Source organism: Malania oleifera, chromosome 5, assembly GCF_029873635.1.
Source record: "Malania oleifera isolate guangnan ecotype guangnan chromosome 5, ASM2987363v1, whole genome shotgun sequence".
Lineage (NCBI taxonomy): Eukaryota > Viridiplantae > Streptophyta > Magnoliopsida > Santalales > Ximeniaceae > Malania > Malania oleifera.
Window position 1 is genome coordinate 3,515,981 of NC_080421.1, and position 25,334 is coordinate 3,541,314.

General features: G+C 35.6%; 1 protein-coding gene across 2 annotated transcripts; it reads left to right on the forward strand.

The window, feature by feature from the left end:
* The first annotated feature begins 5,947 nt into the window (after positions 1–5,947).
* On the forward strand, positions 5,948–16,595 carry LOC131156633 (uncharacterized). 2 transcript variants are annotated; one of them, XM_058110472.1, is made up of 7 exons: positions 5,948–6,184; positions 6,584–6,745; positions 13,586–13,779; positions 13,926–14,166; positions 14,974–15,110; positions 15,204–15,432; positions 16,277–16,595. In XM_058110472.1, exons 2-6 carry the CDS (start codon positions 6,622–6,624, stop codon positions 15,429–15,431), a joined length of 924 nt encoding a protein of 307 aa, XP_057966455.1. In that variant the 5' UTR covers positions 5,948–6,184; positions 6,584–6,621; the 3' UTR covers position 15,432; positions 16,277–16,595. The 2 variants fall into 2 exon arrangements, with proteins under 2 accessions (XP_057966455.1, XP_057966456.1); XM_058110473.1 differs by having other exon boundaries at positions 6,044–6,184; positions 15,204–16,595.
* The last annotated feature ends 8,739 nt before the right edge of the window (positions 16,596–25,334 follow it).

The following is a 25,334-nucleotide window of genomic DNA, read 5'->3' on the forward strand; positions in this document are numbered from 1 at the left end:
TGTATCGCTTGCCATGTTGGCAAAAATGTCCGGCTCTATATCCGAGGGCGTGAGCCTATTCTAGCAGATCAGGCCGAAGGGTGTGGATCCACCAGTTAGCGCCGGTAAGATGCCATAGGAGTCGGGGACTAGGCATGTGTCGGTGGCGTCGTGTTCGCGAGTTGGCTACGGGCCAACGCCGTATGTCGCGGGCCGGCTTCGAGCCGAAGGGTGTGACGACACCAGGAATGTTGATCATGTGGATGTGTATGTGTGCGTGTATGCACTGTGTAAACTAGTACTGGATTGCATTTAACTGCGTGTATATTGCATCATGATAACACTCAAATGTCACACACTGATATAACCCGTGTTCTTCCTTATTGAGAGGTGTCTCACCCCTACTGTACATACATTTTTATAGGTCCTTTGAGTAATCGGAACTAGCGTTCTGGTGTAGGGAGCGTAGTGGCCGGTGTACTGCGTTTAACGTTTGGGTAAGTGTTAGAACTGTATTTTTGATGAGTTGCCATTTTGAGATGTATTTGGGCACCCGTTTGTACGTTTTTTATAGAATTGTTATAAAGACCCGGAAATTAAAAAAGGATTAAAATAATTTAGAAAAAATAATAATAAATAAAATAACAGATAAATGAATAAAAGGAATGACGTGGGAAAAGAAAAAAAAATTAACAATAAAGAAATTAAATTAAATTAAGATAAATTAAATAATTAAATAACTAGTTGTTAAATTAAATATTATTGTATTGGATTTATAAAAAAAAATTAAAATAAGATATATATATATATATATATATATATATATATATATATATATATATATATAAAGTTACTGACAGAATAAAGATAAGAAGAAGAAAGAAGGAAGAAGAAGGAAGAAGAAGAAAGAAGAAGAACTTGGAGCAGAGCTGCACGCCCCCCCTTGTGAATATTTTTCCTGCGTGCCAGTCACTCCGTCTCCGTCTCTCTCCTTTTTTCAATTATTCGGCGAGTTTGCTACTGATCGGGAAACGGAAGGTGCCGTTGGAATCCTGGTTCCGCTGCCAACATTTCTATTGGAGCAGATTTTTCATGAGAACGGTTTAGGCACTGCTCCTGAGGAAAGGTAATTTTTCCCCATTTTCTCAATTTCACCGTTAATATGTAGTTAAATCGACGAACGAACACCACCACGGGGTCTTAGTTGTCGTCATCGTCATTTTGACGTATGTAATTTTCCAATTGAGGTTTTCTAGGCCCTACTCCAAAGCGAGAGTGAGATTTGGGAAATTTGGCAATTTGGCTAAATTTAAGGGTATATTTATTTATTTAAGAATTATGACCCTAGGAAATATTTATAAAATATTTTATTCAAGAATAATTTATTCGAATTAGGAATTTAATTTCAGGATCCGGGTGAGCGCCGCAGATATTTTTCGGAGTCCCCGTTGGCGTAGTTCAAGAAACCAGGTAAGGGAAAAAATATATATTAAATCAGAATTTTTATAAATTTAATGGAAAAATAAATTGTATTATATGTACGTGTATATGTCTCGGTATAGGTAAAATGCCAGCCATTTAAATTATATTTTCTTCGAGTTTAAGGTTGTTTATTAGATATGTATATGCGAAAATGAACTGATGAAAGTGGGAAATATTTTTAGAATAATTAAGTAAGAAATGAAAGGTATTTTTAGTATATAAACATTAAATGTTAGTTGGCTTATTTTACAGGCAATGTATGAATTTTATTGTTAAATTGTGTGGCATGAAATTATGTGCAAATATATGTTAAATGTATGAGATGCAGGCTAAGTAAGTAAAGCAATGAAAATAAAATATGATATGGATAATGTTGCATGTGTATGTTAAATGCAACCATATAAATGTAAGACAACTGAAGGAGAACCATGTTAGCAGATCTAGCACACTTCTGTGTAGACTAACTGATGACAGCTAAAAGGAGTCATGTTAGCAGATCTAGCACGTTTCTACGTAGACTAACTGATGATGGCTAAAGACCAGCTGTAGTACAAAATAATGAAATGAAATGTTATGCAATGAAATGACGATGAAAAGGCAATGAAATGAAATGACAAAGGTAAATGATGTAAATGGAAAAGAGTTACTTAAAGTGAAACGAATGCAAAGTTAAGTTATGAATAGGAATGAATGTGCATGAATGTATAATGACAGAAAAGAATGATGTATTATGATATTAGAAGTATGTATGTATGTAGAACATGTTACGATTGGGCGAGGCGTACCTTTTTCCTGAGAGCTTGCTGAGTAAGGCGAGTGCACTGGTAGCTACAGATGTGGCAGTAGCCGCATAACGTATTAGGGTAGAGGGAACCTACTTGTATGGGCGGGTAGATTTCCCTATCCTTAGGGCCTTTGCCGGTAAACTTTTGTATGAACTGTGTGAGCACGAGATCTATTTATCACTTGAGGGCTTACTGAGTAAGGTGAGTGCCCTGGTATGCTTTAGTTGTGACCTTTGGATTGCCAAATGTATCAGAGCAGAGGGGTGCTACTTGTATGGGCGGGTAATCACCCCTATCCTTGGGTAATCTCACAGGTTAAACATTTGCATGTGTTTGATTATGTTCAGGGAATGATTTCAAAAATTATGTTAACGATTTTCAAATGTTAAATATTATGTTATATATGAACTCATGTTGGTCACACACTGCTTTAATATATGATTTCTTCCCTTACTGAGATGTGTCTCACCCGAATATGAATTCTGTAACGCCCCGAACCCTTAGACCCGGGTCCGGCACGTTAAACTTGATAAAATCTCTGATAAATCATATTCCATAATTAACATAACATACGCAGCGGAAAACATAATCATAATCTCCATATAGCATAATACCAGAGTTTACTAATTCTAACTATAATCCATATTAAATCATCAAACACCTGCATTTCCATAAATGTACATAACTCCCAAAATAATTCAGTATTTTTCACAATCATTCCTTACTCAATAGCCTTAAAACATAAAGGCATATAACATAAATATTCTATATCCCAAAATTAATATAAAAATATACCATTTTCTTTTACTATTTCCCAATAATGTTATAGAACCTCGAGCTCTCTAAGCTCGATCTCAATGAAATCCTAAAAAAAAAAGAAAACATAAATTCATATTCGGGTGAGACACATCTTAGTAAGGGAAGAAACCATATATTAAAGCAGTGTGTGGCCAACATGAGTTCATATATAACATAATATTTAACATTTGAAAATCGTTAACATAATTTTTGAAATCATTCCCTGAACCTAATCAAACACATGCAAATGTTTAACTCGCGAGATTACCCAAGGATAGGGGTGATTACCCGCCCATACAAGTAGCACCCCTCTGCTCTGATACATTTGGCAATCCAAAGGTCACAATTAAAGCATACTAGGACACTCACCTTACTCAGTAAGCCCTCAAGTGATAAATAGATCTCGTGCTCACACAATTCATACAAAAGTCTACCGGCAAAGGCCCTAAGGATAGGGAAATCTACCCGCCCATACAAGTAGGTTCCCTTTACCCTAGTACGTTATGCGGTTACTGCCACATCTGTAGCTACCAGTGCACTCGCCTTACTCAGCAAGCCCTCAAGCGAAAGGTACGCCTCGCCTAATCGTAACATGTTCTACGTACATACATACTTCTGATATCATAATACATCATTCTTTTCTATCATTATACATTCATGCACATTCATTCCTGTTCATAACTTAACTTTGCATTCGTTTCACTTTAAGTGACTCTTTCCCATTTACATCATTTACCTTTGTCAGTTCATTTCATTGCCTTTTCATCGTTATTTCATTGCATAACATTTCATTTCATTACTTCGTACTACAACTGGTCTTTAGCCATCATCAGTTAGTCTACGTAGAAACGTGCTAGATCTGCTAACACGACTCCTTTTAGCTGTCATCAGTTAGTCTACACAGAAGTGTGCTAGATCAGCTAACATGGTTCTCCTTCAGTTGTCTTACATTTATATGGTTGCATTTGACATACACAGGCAACATTGTCCATATCATATTTTATTTTCATTGCTTTACTTACTTAGCCTACATCTCATACATTTAACATATATTTGCACAGAATTTCATGCCACACAATTTAACAGTAAAATTCATACATTGCCTGTAAAATAAGCCAACCAACATTTAATGTTTATATACTAAAAATACCTTTCATTTCTTACTTAATTATCCTAAAAATATTTCCCATTTTCATCAGTTCATTTTCGCATATACATATCTAATAAACAACCCTAAACTCGAAGAAAATATAATTTAAATGGCTGACATTTTACCCATACCGAGACATATACACGTACATATAACACAATTTATTTTTCCATTAAATTCATAAAAATTCTGATTTAATATATATTTTTTTCCTTACCTGGTTTCTTGAACTACGCCAACGGGGACTCCGAAAAATACCTGCGGCGCTCACCCAGACCCTGAAATTAAATTCCTAATTCCAATAAATTATTATTGAATAAAATATTTTATAAATATTTCCTAGGGTCATAATTCTTAAATAAATAAATATACCCTTAAATTTAGCCAAATTGCCAAATTTTTCAAATCCCACTCTCGCTTTGGAGTAGGGTTTAGAAAACCCTAATTGGAAAATTACATACGTCAAAATGACGACGACGACAACTAGGACCTCGTGATGGTGTCCGTTCGTCGATTTAACCACATATTAACGGCGAAATTGAGAAAATGGGGAAAAACTACCGTTCCTCAGGAGCAGTGCCTAAGCCGTTCCTATGAAAAATCTGCTCCCATAGAAATGTCGGCAGCCGAACCAGGATTCCAACGGCACCTTCCATTTCCCGATCCGTAACAAGCTCGCCGAATAATTGAGAGAAAGAGAGAGACGGAGACGGAGTGGCTGGCACATAGGAAAAATATTCATAGGAGGGGGGCGTGCAGCTCTGTTCCAGGTTCTTCTTCTTTCTTCTTCTTTCTTTTTCTTATCTTCATTCTGTCAGTAACTTTATATATATATATATATATATATATATATATATATATATATATATTAACTTACTTACATATATATATATATATATATATATATATATATCTTATTTTAATTATTTTTTTTATAAATCCAATACAATAATATTTAATTTAACAACTAGTTATTTAATTATTTAATTTATCTTAAGTTCTTTATTTTTAATTTTTTTTCTCTTTTCCCACGTCATTCCTTTTATTTATTTATCTGTTATTTTATTTATTATTATTTTTTCTAAATTATTTTAGTCCTTTTTAAATTTTCAGGTCTTTATAGCCGTGTTCTGCTATCTTCTATAAACTCTGGTATGGTACTGTATATGTTTATATAAAATGACTTTTTTTCGTTGCGTTCATGATTGTATTTGGATGTGTTTAGGGTGTCTGGGAATCCCACGGGGTCGAACCCTCATCCATTGTACTGTATCTTTAGATGTTTTATCAGATACATGGACATGTTAGATTATATTTTCACCATTGGATCGCATTTCGGGGTTCGAGGCTTGACAATTAATGTTAAATTAGGTAATGAATGTAAAATTATAGTTTATGCATGAAATTTTTATGGAGAGTGTATGAATGAGGCCCATATTTCATTTTAAATTAAAATTACATTAATATTTTTTAATTTAAAAGGAAAATAATGCCTATATTACATATATTTATAATAATTTATTAATATATTTTTATTACATCTGTACTCGATATTCCTTTTAAAAGCATCGAATTTTGAATTTAGATTTGAATTTGAGGGGATGTGGCAAAATTAAGTACAAAATTAATATATATATATATATATATTTTAAAAAATTCACTTAGATCCAAAATCATTTTAAAAAAATTAGAAAGCGTGTGAGAAAAACGGATGGAAAAATGATTTCTGAAACGTGAATATCATCTTTCTAGTTTTTAAGCTTTCTTGAAGTCGTCTTTTGGGAAAACGAATCTCCCGAGCAACGTTATATTGTGTACTGCCCGTAGCCGATTTCGTCCGTCCCCTTTAACGCTTTCGATACAACGAAGCTCTAGGAAAGAGAGACCATACTCTAGGAAAGAGAGAAGACCATACAACGAAAACCCTAGGAGGGAGAGGGAGAGGGAGAGTGAGAGAGAGGGAGAGGAGCACCATCGAGGCAAAGGCGCGGTAAGTTTTTAGATTTATATTTCTCTTTTGTTGTTTTTTTTTTCTTTTCTTTTCTTTTTTCTGTTCGTTTGGTTGCTGGGAAACTGGAGGAGAATGAAGGAAAGAAAGAAGTAGAAACCAAATCTTTTTTGGTTTTTTGTTTTATGGTGAATAGTTTGCTGAAGAAATGTGACAATTAGCTAGATTAATAGCCGCCAATTGGTAGTTGGAACTTGCTGATTCAAGCTGTCGGCCGTCTTCCTTCGCTCTTTATGTTTTCCCCTTTCCCTTCTCTCTCTCTCTCTCTCTCTCTCTCCCTATCCCTATCTCAACCCTGGGTTTTGAGAATTTTATGAATTTTGAATGAGTTCGTGAAATATGTTCTGAGCATAGGCTTCATTTTGGCTGTTCTGTCTTCAGGCAGTTGCAGTGCTTTAGGAGGGTGAGCTTATCCAAAAATGGCTGACGAAAGACGAGTGCACCCAGATTGCATTAATGCATCCAATCCATACCATGAATGTGTCGAATATTGCTTCAGAAAAATTGCTGAAGCCAAGGCACGAGCGAATGCAAATGAACCAGGTGATTTTTTTTTTTGAAAAAAAAAATTCCCTTTCATATTTTTTGAAATTGTTAAAGAAAATTTCTAACTAGATCATAATTTGCTGAAATTGTTGGCGAATTTCTTAGTTGATTACATACTAGGGTTTTGAGTCTTGAGGTGTTGTTGCCTTCGGGTGTGGATAAAAGCTTTCTTATACTGCACAGCTAGCGCATAATAGTATTTCCCATCCTTTGAGAAACTCCCCCTTGCGGCTTAGAGTTTAGATTCATTGCACTTTTTATAATTTAGGGTTGCTGCCAAATACTGTACAACAACAACAACAACAACTAATACGGGAGACATAGAATTTGAGGGGAGATATTCTTGAAGTGTATAATGGGTTTTTTAATTATAAAATGGTAGGTGGGAGTATTAGTTCAACTTTATTACCCTTGTTCCTTAGAAGGATCACAATGCTAGTATTAAGGATTTTAGGACTATTAGTTTAGCGATGAGTTTCTATAAGATCTTGGCTACAGTTCTTTCTAAGAGATTGGCAGGGGTCTTACTCTTGATGGACACTATAACCCTATCTAGAGTGCCGCCGTTGATGATCATCAGATTTTAGATGCATCTTATTCTGTAGTGGCAAACAAGCAAGCTTGGAGAAGGTGCTCTTATAAGAAAAATAAAAAGAGGCGTTGTTTTGAAATTGGACTTGAAAAGCTTATGATTGGATTAGTTGGGGTTTTTTTTGGATAAATTATTGGATATAAAGGGTCTGAAATGGATAAAATGGATTCAAGGGTGCCTTCTGCCTGTGGTATTTTCAGTCTTACTCACCTTGAGGCCAGATCTTGGTTTAAAGCCCCTAGTAGCGTTCATCAATGTGATTCGTTGTGCCAATTTTTGTTTACTATTACGGCGCATGTGTTGAGTAGATTGATTGAGAATGGAGCTGATGAGGTTTGGTAGACCTGTAGAAGGGATTAAGGTGGGCTTCAGGATATGTCTTTTTCACATTTAATGCCATTATTTTCTTTTGGATGATGCTAGTAGTTTATCTAATATGTTGACCATTCTATATGATTCTTAGAAGTTTTCGGGTTGTGAGTGGTATTGAATCAGGTGTTCTTTCTTCCTTAGCTAGGAAAGCGGGTTTAGACTTTTGAGTTGGCCTACTTATTTAAGCGTCTGTTTAAATGGATACCCTTCTGTGTCCTCTTTTTAAGACCTGAATCACCTGATTTATGAGGAATCTCTAGGAGATTGGATGCGTGGAAAGGCTCTTGCATCACTTTAGGGACCTTTTACCCCTTTTTGGGCTTGTCATCCCTTTTCAAGATTCCTTTGAAGATGGCACATAGCCTTGAGAAGTTGGTTTGTGGTTGGGTATGGTTGAGAGGTCAGAGGGGTAGAGATCATTTGGTAGGGTGGAAGATAGTGAGTAAATCTAAGGGGGAGGGGGCTTGGGTCTTGGTAACTCAGTATCCAAAAAGAAAATCCTTGGTGGGAAAGTGGTTATGGCGTTTTCCTTAGAACCTAACTGTCTCTGGCATAGGGTAATTTGTAGTAAGTTTGGTTTTCAATAGATTGGGTGGGATGCTAGAGTTAAGAGTTAGTATTGCTTACTCAAGAGCCCTTGTAAACTTGTGCACAGATATGTCATCATTTTGGTCCCAATGTTTGTTATAAGCTGGATGATAGGGAGAGAATTCAGTATTGGAAAGATAATTGAATTGGGGAGTCCCCTTTGGCTCATTTGTATCCTTGATTATTTTGTTTATCTATCTTTCAGTATTTTCCAATCTCAAATTTCCTTTCCTATGCTGATTATGGGATTTTCACTTTAAGAAAAACCTTAATGGGGTTAAACTAATGATCTTATCCGTTTGTTGAATGTGCTCAATTCATTTCATACTCTTTTGAGGAGGTATAGGTGAGTTTGGTTGCTAAAATCCTTTGGAGACTTCTGTTGCAAGCCTTTCTTCCTATTTGATTCATGATCGCTATTCCTTTTGGCCTTCATTTTTTTTTTTGGAAAGCTAAAGTTCCTTCAAAGATTAAGGCTTTTATGTGGACTGTGATCTGTTATAAAATCAACACTAACGATTTGCTTCAACAATGGAGACAATACAAGGCCTTGTCTATGGATGTTTGCATCCTTTGATTTAGGAGTGGGAAGAATTGTGCTCATCTTTTCTTACATTGCCCTTTTTCTCAAACTCTTTGGAAGATAGTGTTATTAGGGAGCATTGGGTTACTCCACCCGCTTTCTATCTTGAGGGTTTGGTAGGGGAAAAGAGAGGAAGGCTCAATGGAAATTTGCAGCTGTTGCTAGTATATGGTGTATTTGGCTTGAGAAGAATTCTAGAATTTTTAATGGGACTTCTACTTTTTTTCAGTTGGTTTGTAGCGGAGTGTTTTTTCCTTGCCTTGTTATGGTTTGCCGCTCACACACCTCTAAGAAATGTTTTTTAAGAAGATTTCCACTTTCTGCAGAGAGATTGCAGAGATTGGACTGCTTTATGACATTTTAGAGTTGCAATTAGGGCTGTAATCGGTTTATTTTGATTTGGTTTTTCAAAACCGAACACCAAACTGAAAAACTTGGTTTTTTCAAAATTACAGACTGGTACTGAACCAAAACTATGGTTTTATCACCAAACAAGTTAGCGGTTTAATGGTTCAGTTTGATTTTTAAACCTATTACTTGAACTGTTCATCACCCATAACTTGTTTCCTCTTAGTAGTAAATAGGAATGTAGTTGGTCTGCATTGATGGACATGCAGCGAGAAAAGTGAGGTACAAGGGGTGGGGGTGGGGGTCCATGGTCATTTGAAATGTGCAGAGAGCCAGAAGTTTTTTTGCTTTTCCACTGTGGGACTAAACTGTTTTTTTTTTTGTGTGGGGGGGAGGTTGCAATTAGGCAGAAATTGAACTTGTTGTCCCACATTGAAAAAATGTAAGGTGGGAGACCACCCTCTCCCTTCTACTATTTCATTGACTAATTGATTTTTTTTAATTATCTAAATCAGATTTTTAATGAAAAAACGATTGTTAAAATTAAAATTATATAGTTATTCAATAGAAAAATCCTATTTATAAGTAAATTATGATTAAAGAAATATAACATGACTCTTGCTCTCACTCTTGCTCTCGCTCTGGCTCTCTATTATTAGGGAGCATTGGGTTACTCCACCCGCTTTCTATCTTGTTACTTTTAGAGGGTTTGGTAGGGGAAAAGAGAGGAAGGGTCAATGGAAATTTGCAACTGTTGCTAGTATATGGTGTATTTGGCTTGAGAAGAATTCTAGAATTTTTAATGGGACTTTTACTATTAAGTTGGTTTGTAGCGGAGTGTTTTTTCGTTGCCTTGTTATGGTTTGCTGCTCACACACCTCTAAGAAATGTTTTTTAAGAAGATTTCCACTTTCTGCAGAGAGATTGCAGAGATTGGAATGCTTTATTACATTTTAGAGTTGCAATTAGGGCTGTAATTGGTTTATTTTGATTTGGTTTTAATCAAAACCGAACACCAAACTGAAAAACTTGGTATTTTTAAAATTACAGACTGGTACTGAACCAAAACTATGGTTTTATCACCAAACAAGTTAGTGGTTTAATGGTTCAGTTTGATTTTTAAACCTATTACTTGAACTGTTCATCACCCATAACTTGTTTCCTCTTAGTAGTAAATAGGAATGTAGTTGGTCTGCATTGATGGACATGCAGCCAGAAAAGTGAGGTACAAGGCATTGGTGGAGGTGGGAGCCAGAAGTTTTTTTGCTTTTCCACTGTGGGACTAAATTTTTTTTTTTGTTGTGTGGGGGGGGAGGTCGCAGTAGGCAGAAATTGAACTTGTTGTCCCACATTGAAAAAATGTAAGTTGGGAGACCACCCTCTCCCTTCTACTATTTCATTGACTAATTGATTTTTTTTTTTAATTATCTAAATCAGATTTTTAATGAAAAAATGATTGTTAAAATTAAAATTATACATTTATTCAATAGAAAAATCTGATTTATAAGTAAATTATGATTAAAGAAATATAACATTACTCTTGCTCTCGCTCTCTATTCTAGATCTGGTGGATTCTCTCAAAGTTGGGTATGGAAGAAAACTTCCACAAATAAGTGGAAGACAAATCCTTCAAGCTAGTGGAGATAGAACGGAAATCGATTAGTTGGTGTTTGGAAAGGTGGGGCAAGGAGGTTTCATTCGATTGGAAAATTTGATTTCCGAAGCCAGTGGATAAGGATTACCTTATCTGCTGCAAGATGGGTTGGTAAATGTTTGCCACCGTTGTTACTGAAGGTGGTGAAGGTTATGCGCTATAGGAATTTCAGAAAAATTCAGTACTGGGTGGAAATTCAAATGATTATAGTCCTTCTCTGGAACTTGGTCTACGGTCTGGTGGCAGGGGTCAATTGATCTTCATTCCTGGTGGCAAGGAAGGGGAAGGATGGTATAGAACTATAGATTTCTGCCAAGAGTTGTGGGAGCTCACAGGGTTGGAGGAGACAAGCAAAATTGAGGTTCATCTTTCAGAATCAAGGTTGCCAGAGTTGGAAGGAGCTTCTGTCCGGTACCCCATAGACAGCAAAGGTACTCGGATGATGTTGCGGAAGTTGTGGAAGTTACCAACCAGTGAGTTTGGGAGTGACAGCAGATGGTGGTTCAGGAGGTGCTAGGGAAGCTAGGGTTTGCAAGAGGAAGGTAGGTGAATGAGGGTTCCTAGAAGGGGTTGGATTGGGCCAGGGTTAATCAATATTACAATTAATTTGGTCCAGCTGCTAGAGTACAAGTCATGGGCTTGACAGGGGAGAGACGCTTACTTACAAAACAATTTAAGCTATAGAAGCCAAATTGTCGAAGGACTTTCAAAGGAAGTATTAGGATCCTGTGGGCTTTCAAATGCATTAGGAGATTTTTTGGACTGCAACGGGATAGTCTCTTCTTCTCAAGCCCATGCCCATCCAACATCCGGAGAGCACAGTACTTTTGAAGAGGACCTATAAAGGAATCTTCCTCAAACTCATTTTTTTCTTCAGAAGACTGAAAGCGTGGACGAGGATTGCTTGGCTGTGGGTGTTGAAACAATTGAGCGCAATGGTATCAGCCTTGCTCAAAGTGAACAGGGGTTAGAGAAACAACACTGCAGAATTTCTTCTCTGACTGGGGTGGTCAACGGGTAAGAACTACATGAACCTTTATTTAGAGGGCTGAGAGACGAGAGAAGGGAAGCATTGAAGAGCTTGAAGCTTAACGGAGGAGTTGATTCCATTGAGGGGATGTCCGGGGCTGCTGAGAAGCCAATTAAATTCTTGAAAACATGTAATAGCAGGAAATTTTACATCGAGGACTTGAATGGGTTGAAAATAGATATAAAAAAAGGTTAGTGAGGAAACCCCTGCTGTGAAGAAGAAATGGAGAGATGTGTCTGGCGAGGAGAGGGTGATTTGGATAGTGATTTTGATTATGATGAAGGGCTACTTATAGATGAGATTCACAAACAAGGAGGCTTTGGATCAGATTATTCCGATTTATTCGGTGTGCCTTTGTTGCAGTCTCCTACTCCTGATGATGACTTATAGGGAGATATTGGTTTGGGGAATGATAAATAAAATCAGGGGGAAGACAAGAATGAGTAGAATCAGATCAGTTATTGTCCTGCTTTTTGTCTCATTTTCAACATGTGGTGGATTAGAAGGGTATGTTGCTTCTTCATTTGGCTGTAAAGGAAGACCATATGGATGGCAGTAGAATCAAGGCTAGGAAGGGACAATGGGAATTGCTAATTTGCAGTGCTCTTTCAACTATGATGGGAAGGGCTTAAAACAAGGTTTTCTTAGGTAGCATTTTGTTTGGGGCAGGTAGATGGTGTGGGTTTTGTTTAGGTTCTGTTTGGGGGGTGGACAGTTGTGGCTTGGGTGGTCTTTTTCTTTGTTTTTATCTTTTTTGTTTTAAGGATATTTTGTCCTCTCTAGGATTTTTTTATTATCTGAAGAAGATGCATACTGATAAAATATGCAATCAGATTTTAACATGAATATCATATATTAAAAAAGGTCATATATTTATTTATATATCTTCAATTCGATTTTTGGTTTTTTGGTTTGGTCTTGGGTTAAAAACTGAAACCAGAAACATTTCTAAGAACTGAAACTGAAAATCGAAACCTGGAAAACCAAACCAAAATACGTAACTTATTTTGGGCCAGTTTTGTATTTTTGGCAATTTTTTTATGCCCCTAGTCATAATAGAACAATGGAGCAAAATTCCTGCCCATTGGTAGTGAAATGGAACATTGGATTAGTTTGTGGTTTTGAGGAGCAATTTGAACATAGCAATATATATTGGTGTATGGTATGATCATTATGTCTATTGATTTTATGTGGGGCAAGATTAAGTTGTTTGCATCACTTCGGGTTTCTTTTCTGAATGCTTTGAGTGTACTGGTTTTCCTGATCTGCAGCGTGACTGGTTAGCAGTGCTAGCTTGATCTTTTTATTCACTTTTTTTCTATTTGTTTCTTGTTTATGTTCTTATCTCTTTTTCTATTAAAAAAATGTGAATTCTTGGCCGGTCTATGAACCACATCATTCTTTTACAGATCAAAATTTTCTTTCTTTTTCAGATCATATGCTCATGTCAGAACTTCGTTTACTGTTATTCTTATTATTATTATTTTTTGGAGGGGTGGGGAGTCGTTGGCGTGGGTGATATTTTAGAAGCAATATTATATTCAGGATATGATTCTCAATTGTGTTTAGTCAATTATGAGATTTTTTTTGATAATTTGTGTACTGAATAAAGCATCCATGACAACGTCTTTTTCTTCCTGTGCATAACCACCTTCTCTATGCCATGTCAGAGGTGCAAGCAAGTGCTGGCAGTGGTCAGCCCAATTTAGATCCTGATGAGAATGCAGTTCCACATGATGAAGGACAGGATATTGAAGAACCTGCTGATGACAATCGTGACCATCTTGTTGAGGAGAATGCGGAAGTAGACTTTACTAAACTTACAGGGAAGCAGAAAAAATTGTTTGAGCTGAGGCTCAAGATGGTAAGCTTGAATCAACTTCTATTACACAGTTCCGATGTTTGATACTTTTATGCTGATTTGGGTTACAAATGCGACCTCTATATTTTACAAGCTTAAGTGCCACTTCTAGTTTTTTAAATAATGAGTTATGTTTCACTTGCTCTCAGAATGAGGCAAGGAAAGCTAATCAAACAGCCATGGTGGCTGAGAAGAAACGAATGGAAGCTCCACCAGAATCAAGGGGCATTTCAAAACAAAAATGGCTTGAGGATCGGAAGAAAAAAATTGGCAAACTTCTAGATGCAAATGGCTTGAATATGGAAAAAGCATATATGCTAGACACGCAAGAGATGGCTGAATCAAAATATAAAAAATGGGAAAAAGACCCTGCTCCTTTTGGTTGGGATGGTATGCTTTTACAGTTTTTTTAAAGTTTTTATTGCATCATGCTTATTATGCATTTTTTTGGTGGGGCTTTGTGTGTACACATGTCTATGCCATATCAGTTTTCAATGTGAAATTATGTCACCCTTCTCTATCCAAAAAAAGTCACTTGTAAATGGTATGGTGGGTGTGTTGTGTGCATTGGCTCCTACTCCAGGTTATAGAGGGGTTTTTTCTTACCCTTTTACCTGCCTAGTAAAGGGGTCTTGGAATACACGGTTAGTTTGGCTTATCTCTCACCAGGAAGGGGAAAAGTTGGTTCCTAATGGGAGAGGGGGGGAGGGGAGTTGGGTTTCCTACCATTTTACCAGCCTAGCAAGCGGTCTTGGAATCCGCAGTGTTTGTCTTCTCTCTCACCAGGAGGCTGAAAAAAAGTATGTTTTATTTCGTAATGCTACCATGCTGAATTGTATCTTCAGTAACAGGAATTTTTTCAGGAACATGTACTAGAATTTTTAGTGCTAGAATATTGATGATAGCATGGATAAACATTATAAATTTCCAAAATAAAGTACGAAGAGTTTTCATTTTTACCTTGCACGTGGAGGGACCTTTGAATTTTTCCCCTAATAATGCCCCTCCCTTCACACGAACCCCCTGGTGGGGGATCCAAAAGGAAAAAAATCTCTCTTACCTTTGTTGTTTGCAACAAATCCCAACCCACGACCTCTTTTTTTCATGCTTTATATAACTTGAGAACTTCTGATTGGGGTAACAAGGGAGAGATTGATGAGGGTGGTTAAGCTAACAAAGATTATCTTAACTGAACAGTTTTCAACCAGAAAACCTTGTACAATGCATACAAGAAGCGTACAAAAAACATTGAGGTTGACTTGGAAGAATATAACAGAATGAAAGAAGCTGATCCAGAGTTTTACCGTGAAGCTTCAAGCCTCCAATATGGAAAGGTACAGATCTGTCCAGGAAATTGTATGCTTTCATGGCAGTTCCAGGTTAAGTTTGGGTTTAAATTGTGGGATGCCTGTTTTTCAATTGTGCAGGCACCAAAAATTTCGGAGGACAAGATTGACATGATGGTGAAGGAACTCAAGGACCGAGACGCGAAGCGCAACTCATTTAGCAGGAGGAGAAAGTTCCATGAGGAGAAAGACATTGATTCAATCAATGACCGCAATGAACATTTCAACAAGAAGATTGAACGGGCCTTCGGTAAATATACTCTGGAAATCAAAAACAATCTCGAGCGAGGAACTGCTTTGCCTGACTAAGGTATTCGCTACTTATAATGCCTTTGTTTATTATGTAAATAAAACAAATTAAAGTCCTGCTTTCAAACTGTAGAAGTCTGCTATCGGAGAGGATCTTATTCTTGTGTAGAAACCTGCTTTTTGAAATTTGTGAATTTTAAAGATATATTTGTATGATTACTTTTGGCATAACAAGGTTTGTAGGATGCATCTTTGATTTTTAGTTTGCTGACTCAAATTATAGTGGATGATGATAATCATATGGTGGTGCGGATATATAAATAGGAAGCCTATCGTAGGTCATATATTTGCAATATCCAAGGATGCATTATCTATGCCCAAAAAGTGGTGTGAATTGAAGAGAATGTATAGAAAGATTGGCATCCCAATTAAAATTGAAACTTAAGCCAATTCCGGAAGATGTTGTGACGTGCAGCATTCTGGAATAGATGGATCTGATTGAGCAGGATTATATATTTTTTTTTTCGGTTTGATCAAATTCCATGCCCTTTTATTCATCTGCAACAGTTTGAGATTCATTGTGATAGCTATTGTCAAAGTTGAGCCTGATAGACTATTCAAACTGATATCTATGCTTATTTGGTACCAAATCACTAAATGCTACGTTTATTTGGCTGAAACAGCATCCCATTAAAATGGACCTGAATTAGGCTTAATCAAATTCCATACCGTATTTGTTCATTTGCAACAGCTTGAAATTCATTGTGATAGCTCCTTTTGAGCCAAAGCTGGGCATGATAGATTATTCAAGCCAAAACGATCACCCCAGAACTTTTGTCTATTTGGTACTAATTCACTAAAGTGCTACTTGCATTTGGTGTTAATCAGCTTGCCTTTGGTTGCAGGGACTTCACCAGCATGGAGATCACAGTGAACAACGCCTCCCTTTTGTATTTTAGCAGAAGTTTGCTCATGGACTTTGTTTTATCATCCACTAAAGGATTTTGATTTGTAAAGGTATCGAAATCCTGATTTGGTGGAATTAACTCATGTTGTAGAAGTTACATTTTCCTTTCGTTACTCCGCAAGGCAAATGAAAAGTAAGAAACTTTCATTTTATATCCTTTTCTGTTCACAAACTGTTATGTATTAAATTTTCTTCAAATTTAATTGTAAATTACTAAAGCATAAAATTTATTGTTTTATAATATATTTTGTTGTTCATACTCCCCTTCTTGTTTTTCGAGTTTCAAACAAAGTCTAAGAGTGGTTGTTCTTCCCTGTTTCCCACCCCCCCCTCCCCCTCCTTTTTGGGTGACCTGGCTAGGTTAGATTTGTCTATAACAAATACTCTAATTGTGGTTAGACAATCTTGTGACTGAAAAATTTAGACCATGTTTGTTATGATATTTTTGTATTAAGGGTGATATCTGGTCTTTTAAATTAGTGCAAAAGATAGTGACCTCTTGAGATTTATCAAAAAGATGAAGGCTTTTCGTAAGCTTTTAAAAATTCCCTTGAGGTTCCAAAAGCTTTACAGATTTTTCTTGACATTTAATTTTTGAGTTATTATACTCAAAGAATTGTTTCTTAGTCAAATATAAAAGGAGTTTTTGTATCTTTCCAACAAATCTAAAGGTGGTTCATGTGGAACTATCATAATTTCCAGACAAGTTTTTGAAATTTCAAACTTCAGGAGAAGTGCTTGTATTTTTATCGTACCTTAATGCTGGTGAATGTCTTTTATTCTTTAATTTAGGCACTATAAATATTGTGAGTTTTTTTTTCCCAAATTTAGTTTTAATTTATAAAAAAATATTTAAGAAAAATTTGGATGGAATTTTATTTTCCCATTTGATACGTCCTAAAAAATGCCGGATGATCCAACATTTTTTAAACAGAAGACGTTGGATGGTGTAGCATTTTTTTTATAAAAGGACGCTACTTGGGGCCGTGTTTTTATGTAAAAAACGCTATTTGGACCAACAATTTTTGCATGATGCATGCAACATTCAATAATTGATTTTTTTTTTTTTTGCATATTAAGGATTTTTTGGAGATTTGAATAATTTTTAACGATTTTTTTAAAGTAGACATCAAAATATTGGGAGTATTTAAATTGATTACCTTTAATTTTAACTCCAAAATTTTTTTATCACTTTTAATAACAATGAGTGTGTTCTAAAACTTGAAAAATGAGTCATGACTTGTTTATGAACTTATTATCTAGAACCATTTTTTAAATTCCATTATATTTTTTTTAATTTGTAATGGATAAAGTTCAATAAATATTGTCATGAAGTAATGTAGGATATAAACTAGTGAAATAAAGAGTCAACAAGAATTAGTTATTTCGAAGTGTTCAATTAGTTATGATGCGAAGTGTTCATTTGAAAGATTGAAGGCTATCATATGCTCTTTGGTTCGTCGAGTTCATCCAAGAAGTAAGAAGATGCCCTAAGTGCATGAGAGCACAAGTTTTGCTAAGAACCTAAGAAGATATACATTGGGGCAAAAGGAGTGAGTTTCAAACATCAACCCATTATGAGATAGCTCAACCCTTGCACTAGGGTAGAAAATTGAAGCAATGTCATTGAAGAGAAATGTGACTTAAACACACTAAGCATAACCATGTACATTGGGATTGTTTGGACTAGGATGTTCATTGATGGACCGAGTAAAGTGAAGATTTCAGAGTTCAAGCCAATTGCATCATAGTGTTCGGTTTTGCATAATACGTATTTTAACTTCTTTGAAAGTCCATAATGCTCAAGGATTCATAAAAAGAAGCTTTAAAAAAGCAAATTAAAAAATCACTCAATTATCTTCTTTATGAAAAGAGACTCGTAGAAGAAGCACCTCATGTCTAGATTATCCTACTAGGTCACCTCCTTTGTCTTTTGATCCAAGAAACTTGGAATTTTCGTTCAATCCTCAAACGTTAGCATGCATGCATTGCATCAAGTAGGCATTCATTTTGCAAATCAGAACCCCAAATTTCAAGAAAATAAAAGAAATCATCCAATTCCAAAATCCGAGGCTAATGTGCCTTTAGAATTCAACTTGGGACAACACATTTCAATGAGCATGGTCTTCTTATGAGGTCCTTGAAAAGCCCCTTTTTACATTGAAATCGCATTTCCACTTTACACTTAGTTCATCCATTACATGAGGTCTAGTTCAAGAATAAAGTTAAGCTTAACCTCATGTGCATTAAGTAAATCATTTACATCAATTCTGACATTTGCATTTGCATAGAATTGTCACTTGCATCTAGTTTAGTTTAAGATTAATGTTTCCATATATCATTTCATTTGCATCGTATTTCACACATACATCATCATGAAAATCAAAACCAAGCATCATGTATTTACTTTGAAAGAACGTTTTATTTTCATGAAATCCAATACGTTCATGACATCAAATTTAGTTTAGGAATATCACATCACTTCATCAAGGCTTAGAAGGAAACAAAAGAAAATATTATATATAACTATCATCAGCAATCGATAAAAATATTTTCACAACTTTTATACAAAATTGTATACATTCATACTACATCGAACTTCTGTAAAAATTTTGGTAGTCTCTTAAAATCGAGTATACCCATCCATGCTTACATCTGTTCAAAGAAAACAATTTTCATCAACAATTGATTACACAATATTTTCACAACTTTCATACACAACTGTATACATTCATACTACATCGAACTTCTATAAAAATTTCAGCATCGTCTCTTTTTAAAATAAAGTATACCCATCCATGCTTGCACCTATGAAAAAAAAAAACAATTTTCATCGGCAATCGATAACAATATTTTCACAAATTTCATACACAAATGTATACATTCATACTACATCAAACTTCTATGAAAATTTCGACAGAGTCTTCTCTTAAAATCGAGTATACCCATCCAGTCGCGTTAAGCTTCCCTCTTTCCATAACTAACAGTATGTGTAGAGTAAATGCATTTCCTCCAGCAATTGTCTTACGAGCAGTCTTTCGTCTGCTATTGAAATAATGTGCAACGCGATAAAATGTCAGCTGCACAAAGGTCTTTATTGGGAGACTACGATTTCCTTTCAAGACAGCGTTGAAACACTCGACAAGATTAGAGTAGAGACCCGGGAAATAGAAATAATAAGAAAAGCAAAGAAAAAGAGGAAAATGGTTTGGTGAAGTCCAAACTGTCAATGGTTTTGGGAGAGCCCAAGAAAACCGTTGATGGTGATATTTTTACTGCAGCCAAGTTAAGGGTAGATAGTGAAAACTGGTTTGGTTAAAGACAAAACCGTCGACGGTTTTCTGTGAAACTAAGAAAACCATCGACGGTTTTTCTCTGGGACAGAATAGTATATAAGGCCTACATGTAAATTTTCTTTGTAAATTTCTAAAGGCTCTCTCTCCTCTCTTAGCTACGAATTCTCTCTCTCTCTCTCTCTCTCTCTCTCCCTCCCTCCCTCTCCCTCCTCATTTTCTCACTCTAAACTCGCCCTATTAACAATCAGACTTCGTATCTAAGGCCTAGAGGCGATCGTCGTCATTTTAACCGGAGCGAAATTGTGTTTGGAGGATCCCAAGCACCACCCCAAAACTGAGGTAAGGAAGTTGATTATAGTGTTGATTGGTGGTTTAATTGTTTTAGTGGGTGTATAGGTCTAGGAATGTGATTATGAACATAATTCTGGGGTTGAGTTGATTGAACTAGGGAAATGTGATTTCAGGGTTTGGAGCGTGCGAACGCCGTAGGCACGAGTTTAAGATCCCTGCGAGCGTTTCCTCAGGGAATTAGGTAAGGGGATAACATATGCCAGTTAATTTTAGAAATTTTATCAACTAAAGTTTAACATGTGATTATGGGATTTTTAGCATATGATTTTCTGGATATTTCAGGACATAAGATTTAGAATATAGATTCTAATTTTGCATGTGTTATATATATTTGTGAAAATTTAGAAATTGGATATCAGATTTACCTTATAGATGATGTATTATTTTTATATAGCAGAACATATGATTTTCCATATAGTAGTAAAATATAGTTTTCTTATACAAATTATAGTATTTTGAGTATACCTAAATTGTGTGGCATAAGAAATACTAGATTGAGTATAGAATATTAATTCAGAATTTTATACAACTTTCACAGAACCATGATATTACAGTTGTTACAAAACCATGATATTACAGTTTACACAGAATCATAGTAATATAGATATGATAGAATCATGGTATTACAGTTTATACAAAATCATAGTAAAATAGTATCAGAACCCTGATGGATCAAAACAAAACACAAAGCATGGTACCGTAGCTAATACTGTATAGATAGTGTAACCACACATCTCAGATAGAGTGTGGTGTTGACAGTCAATTGTGCCTTAGAGGAGAGTAAAGGAGCTCCCTGGAAGTCCGAACCAGGTTGAGCAGGCCAATCGTACTACAGACGAGTTATAGTTTGACTTAACCTGGTAGGCCAGCCATGGTTAAGTCCAACCCATGGGCCGCACAACCTGATCATGTGGGGTTAATTCATGATTACAGTTATCCATCTAGGGAAGTTTTCACAGTTATATATATACGTAGATTTACAAGAAACAAGAATTATCTATTACAACTAAAGGTATGTTAAAAAAGAAAACTTGTATTTTAAATGGCATAGGTGTGAGTTATGATATGTTTTACAGTGAAATGCTATCTCAGTTATAGCTTAATTAATAATTATGTTATTCATATAAAACTCATTTGCCACACATTGGTAATAATTTATCTCATCTTACTAAAAGGTGTCTCACACCCTAGAAATTCAAACATTTCAGGAAATCTATACCGATGTGCGGAGCGAACTCTGAGATAGAGGTGACTTTAGTACTGCCCTAGCTAAAGGGTAAGTGTTATTTTAGATGTATTTTGAGTAGTCCCTAGGAGTTCTTGTGGATTTTTGGGAGATGTACAACTATATTTTGAGAAATACTGAAACTCAGGTATTGTAAATAAGGTTTAAATATCTTGTTTGTATATTACGTTGCATAGATGGTATTTTTATGAACAGGTTTTGTAGAGACCTGAAGAATTATAGTATTTAAATAATAAAAGAGGGAGAAAAGGAAATTTTTAAAAGAGGCCACAGCAAGTTCTCGTTGACGAAGCGGTTTATTGGGATCATTGACGGGCACACGTGTCTCGTCGACGAGAGATTACTGAGAAGGCTATTCTAGGATTTGAAATTTGTCGACGATGGATAAGTGTAACTGTAACAACCTGCCTAATTTACTATATATAATTTTTTTTCTTAATAACCTTTAATATAATAAGTTTGATATCCTGTGAACTAAATAACATAATTAACCTGGACCCATGGGTACCAAGGATATATTCAAAATACCATTCTGATACATATGCAGCAGGAAACGTAATCACATACATATCATCCATCCAGCCACAATACCAGAGTTCTACTAAACTTGTTATATATACAATCATCCACCAAAAAGCCAAAAGTAGCCTAGGGTCACCCCCCTAAAATAAATCAAATCATGGCTCTACAACTCACCCTTTTGACAGGGTAGCTCGGTTGGACTCTACAACCGTAAAGCCCTATCTACTCTACCTGTATTCCCTGAAATGTTTATATATAGTTGGGGTGAGACACCTCTCAATAAGGGAAATAAACTAATATCAGTGTGTGGCAACATGAGTGTTTTCGGGTTATACATCATATGAGTACATACATCATAACTGGTAAAAACTGTTGATATCATATCTGAATAAAACATGATTCCTCATAACATAATATAACGTACTAAATTACTAACATGAAAATCATCTTATATAACTATACAATACCGAAGTACACCTAGGATGGATAGTTAGCTGATGTCATGTCATACCCCCACATGACTAGGTTGTGCAGCCCGAAGGAGGGATCTAGTAATGGCTGGCCGACCATGCTAGATCAAATATAAGTCTGTAAGTACGATGGGCCCACCCCACCTGGTCCTGTACTGTCAAAGGGACTACTCCATTCTACACTGAAACCACATTGACTACCATCTCCCACACTACTGGTCGTGTGGGAGCACTATCATAATTCTGAACATATAGTTACGGTACCGTGCTCCTGAAATTATACTAAACCATGTCATCCGAGTTCTGATATCATATAATAAGTTCCATATACTGAACATAGCTGTTTCGTATTTCATAATAATAATTGTCATGTACATATTTCATAAATTCCGTCTTATCATACTTGATTTTGGCATCTGCGCCAACGTGAACCTCAGCATTTGCGCTGGCATAACATAACATGAATCACGACATCTGCGCCGGCATAACATAACATGAAGTACGACATCTGTGCCGGCATATCATAATATATTGAACATAATTTTCCTATATTGTTTAATATTATAATCATAAAGTCATGGTTCCTGTGTTGTTTTATAATTACTCTGAAAACTATCATATCATACTTGATCTGGGAAACATATTATCATGATATACATATTTATATGGAAATTTAACCTCATGCCACACAGAAATGAGTAACATTCTAGATATAAAATTTGTTCTAACATGCTTTCTGACAAATCACGTTTAAATCACAACCCTATTCATAACAGTATTTCCCAAATATAGTTATATAATATACGTATTTTCTTGAAATTTAATGGTATAAAATAAAAAATAATTTCATTGAAAATCCTAACTTAGTTTATCCCCTTACCTAGCTTACTAAGAAGCTCACAAAACACTCAATTCTACACCTGTAGTGTTCCCAGGACAACACCCTGAAATTAACATTTTCCCAAAAAAAAACTTCAGTATTATCTTTCCTAACATATTCTACTCAGACCAAAAACTCCAAATACCCAATAAAACTTAAATTAACTTGCCCAAGTTTTGGGATGGTTCCCAAGTTAGCCTAACCAACGATCCACTCCTGCAGAAATGAAGAGAAACTTCCCAAGAGTAGAGTGGCGGCTTCAGATCGTCGATCTGGTGAAGAACAAGGATGAAATCGAAGAGAGAAGGAGTGAAGGACGATTTTTAGTGAGAGAGAGAGAGAGAGAGAAATTGCATGCAAAATTTCACACTGAAAACCCGAGTTTGGACTATTTATACACTTGCCTTCATTGACAAGACACGTCACTTCGTCGACGAGGCCAAGTAAAGAGTTTGTCGACGAAAACTTATCCATCGTCGACGAATTTCAGATCCTGGAATAACCTTCTCGGTAATTCTTCGTTGACGAGACACGTGTCCCCGTCGACGATCCCAATAAACCGCTTTGTCGACGAGAACTTGCTGTGACCTCTTTTAAAAATTTTCTTTTCTCCCTGTTTTATTATTTAAATACCATAATTCTTTGGGTCTTTACAGGTATTCTCAATACCACTTTGGGTCTGAGATGTTTTTGTGAATATTGTTATTTAAAAAAAAATGATGGTAGTAATTTGGGGTCGTTACAAGATTGGTATTTGAGCGTAGGTTGTTAGGTTATGTAGACTTTAGTGTACAAAAGAAAACAATGGCAGACTATAGGAATGGATTTTGATGAGGGTAGAAATGGGTAGACTGTGATTTTGGTAAAATGAATGTGAGGGATTAATATGAGAATTTAGGGCTTTGTCTCACAGTTTGGAGGCGATAACTTCGGGATGGTTTCTATGACTTTAAGTTTTGTTTTTGCTTTTAAATATTCTATTCATAATACTTCTAACATTCATAGGTATATCTACGGTTTCTGTAAATCTAGATATATATATATATATATATATATATATATATATATATATATAAATATAATAACTGAGAAAATTTCCTTGGATGGATAACTGAAAGTCATGATTTAACCCCTTATGACAGGGTTGTGCGGCCTGCATGCGGGACCTATCACTGGTTGGCCGACCAAGATAAGTCAACTGAACTCCGAAAGTCAGATCGGTCTCCTCAACCCTAACTGACGGGGAGCTTATCCACAACATAGGCACGATCGACTGCTGAAAATCCACATACTATCTGAGTTTTGTGGTTGCACTCTGAACTGAAAATAGCTACGGTACCTTACTCTGTTGACTGAATCTGGTCCATCAGGGTCTGATACTATATACATATGTAATTGATATTTCTATATTACTATTTTACCATGATTTTGAAATAACCATAACACTGTAAAACTGATCTGAGTAATCTGAAAATATGAATAACTAACTGAATATTTAATACCTGTATATCTAAATATCTGTCTGAATATCTGAGTATCTGAGTGTTACGGTTTTGAAATCATGGTATCTTGGAAATTCTATAAATCATGTTTCTGAATATTCGATAAAATTTCTATCTGTATGTATACTGAAAATTCATCATTCTTTAGAACATGTATATTCTATGATATTTTCTGCTAATATACTGTAAAACATGCTATTTGTAAACTGTATAAATACTGTACTAATCTGTTTCGAACTCATGCCACACAATTAAATAATTAGATACACATGCTCTGAAATTTGTATTTTCTGTTATACTAATATTTTATGATCTGAATAACAATCTAGTAAAACATAAATTTTTTATTGATAATCATACTAAAATTTCCTAGCATAGCATATTTCTCATATCTGATTATCTGAGCCCTAAATGTTATTTAAAACCTTACGCACACAACGTTCAAAATTTCAACATCCTGAGATAACACGTATAATTTCTCAATCAAACAATTGAATTCACCTAGATAATTTACCCATACATATTCTCCCCAATTCCACATATGCACAATTCCTAGACTATAAACCATGTATCATTTTACCTGAGTTAATAAAATATCATCCACTGGGGTCCTCAACCCATGCCTGCAGGGTCCCAAAATACCTTATTCCTGAAAATATAATACGATTTTACTTCACAAAACTCCAGTATATTCTCATATAATATGTGACGGCCCGATTTTTCGTACAA

Excerpts from the sequence above, each read along its gene's own strand:
- LOC131156633 (XM_058110472.1), top strand. The coding sequence starts at position 6,622 with ATGGCTGACGAAAGACGAGTGCACCCAGATTGCATTAATGCATCCAAT. Across the intron at positions 13,780-13,925 it reads TTGAGCTGAGGCTCAAGATG|AATGAGGCAAGGAAAGCTAA; the intron begins GTAAGCTTGAAT and ends ACTTGCTCTCAG. Across the intron at positions 14,167-14,973 it reads TGCTCCTTTTGGTTGGGATG|TTTTCAACCAGAAAACCTTG; the intron begins GTATGCTTTTAC and ends TTAACTGAACAG.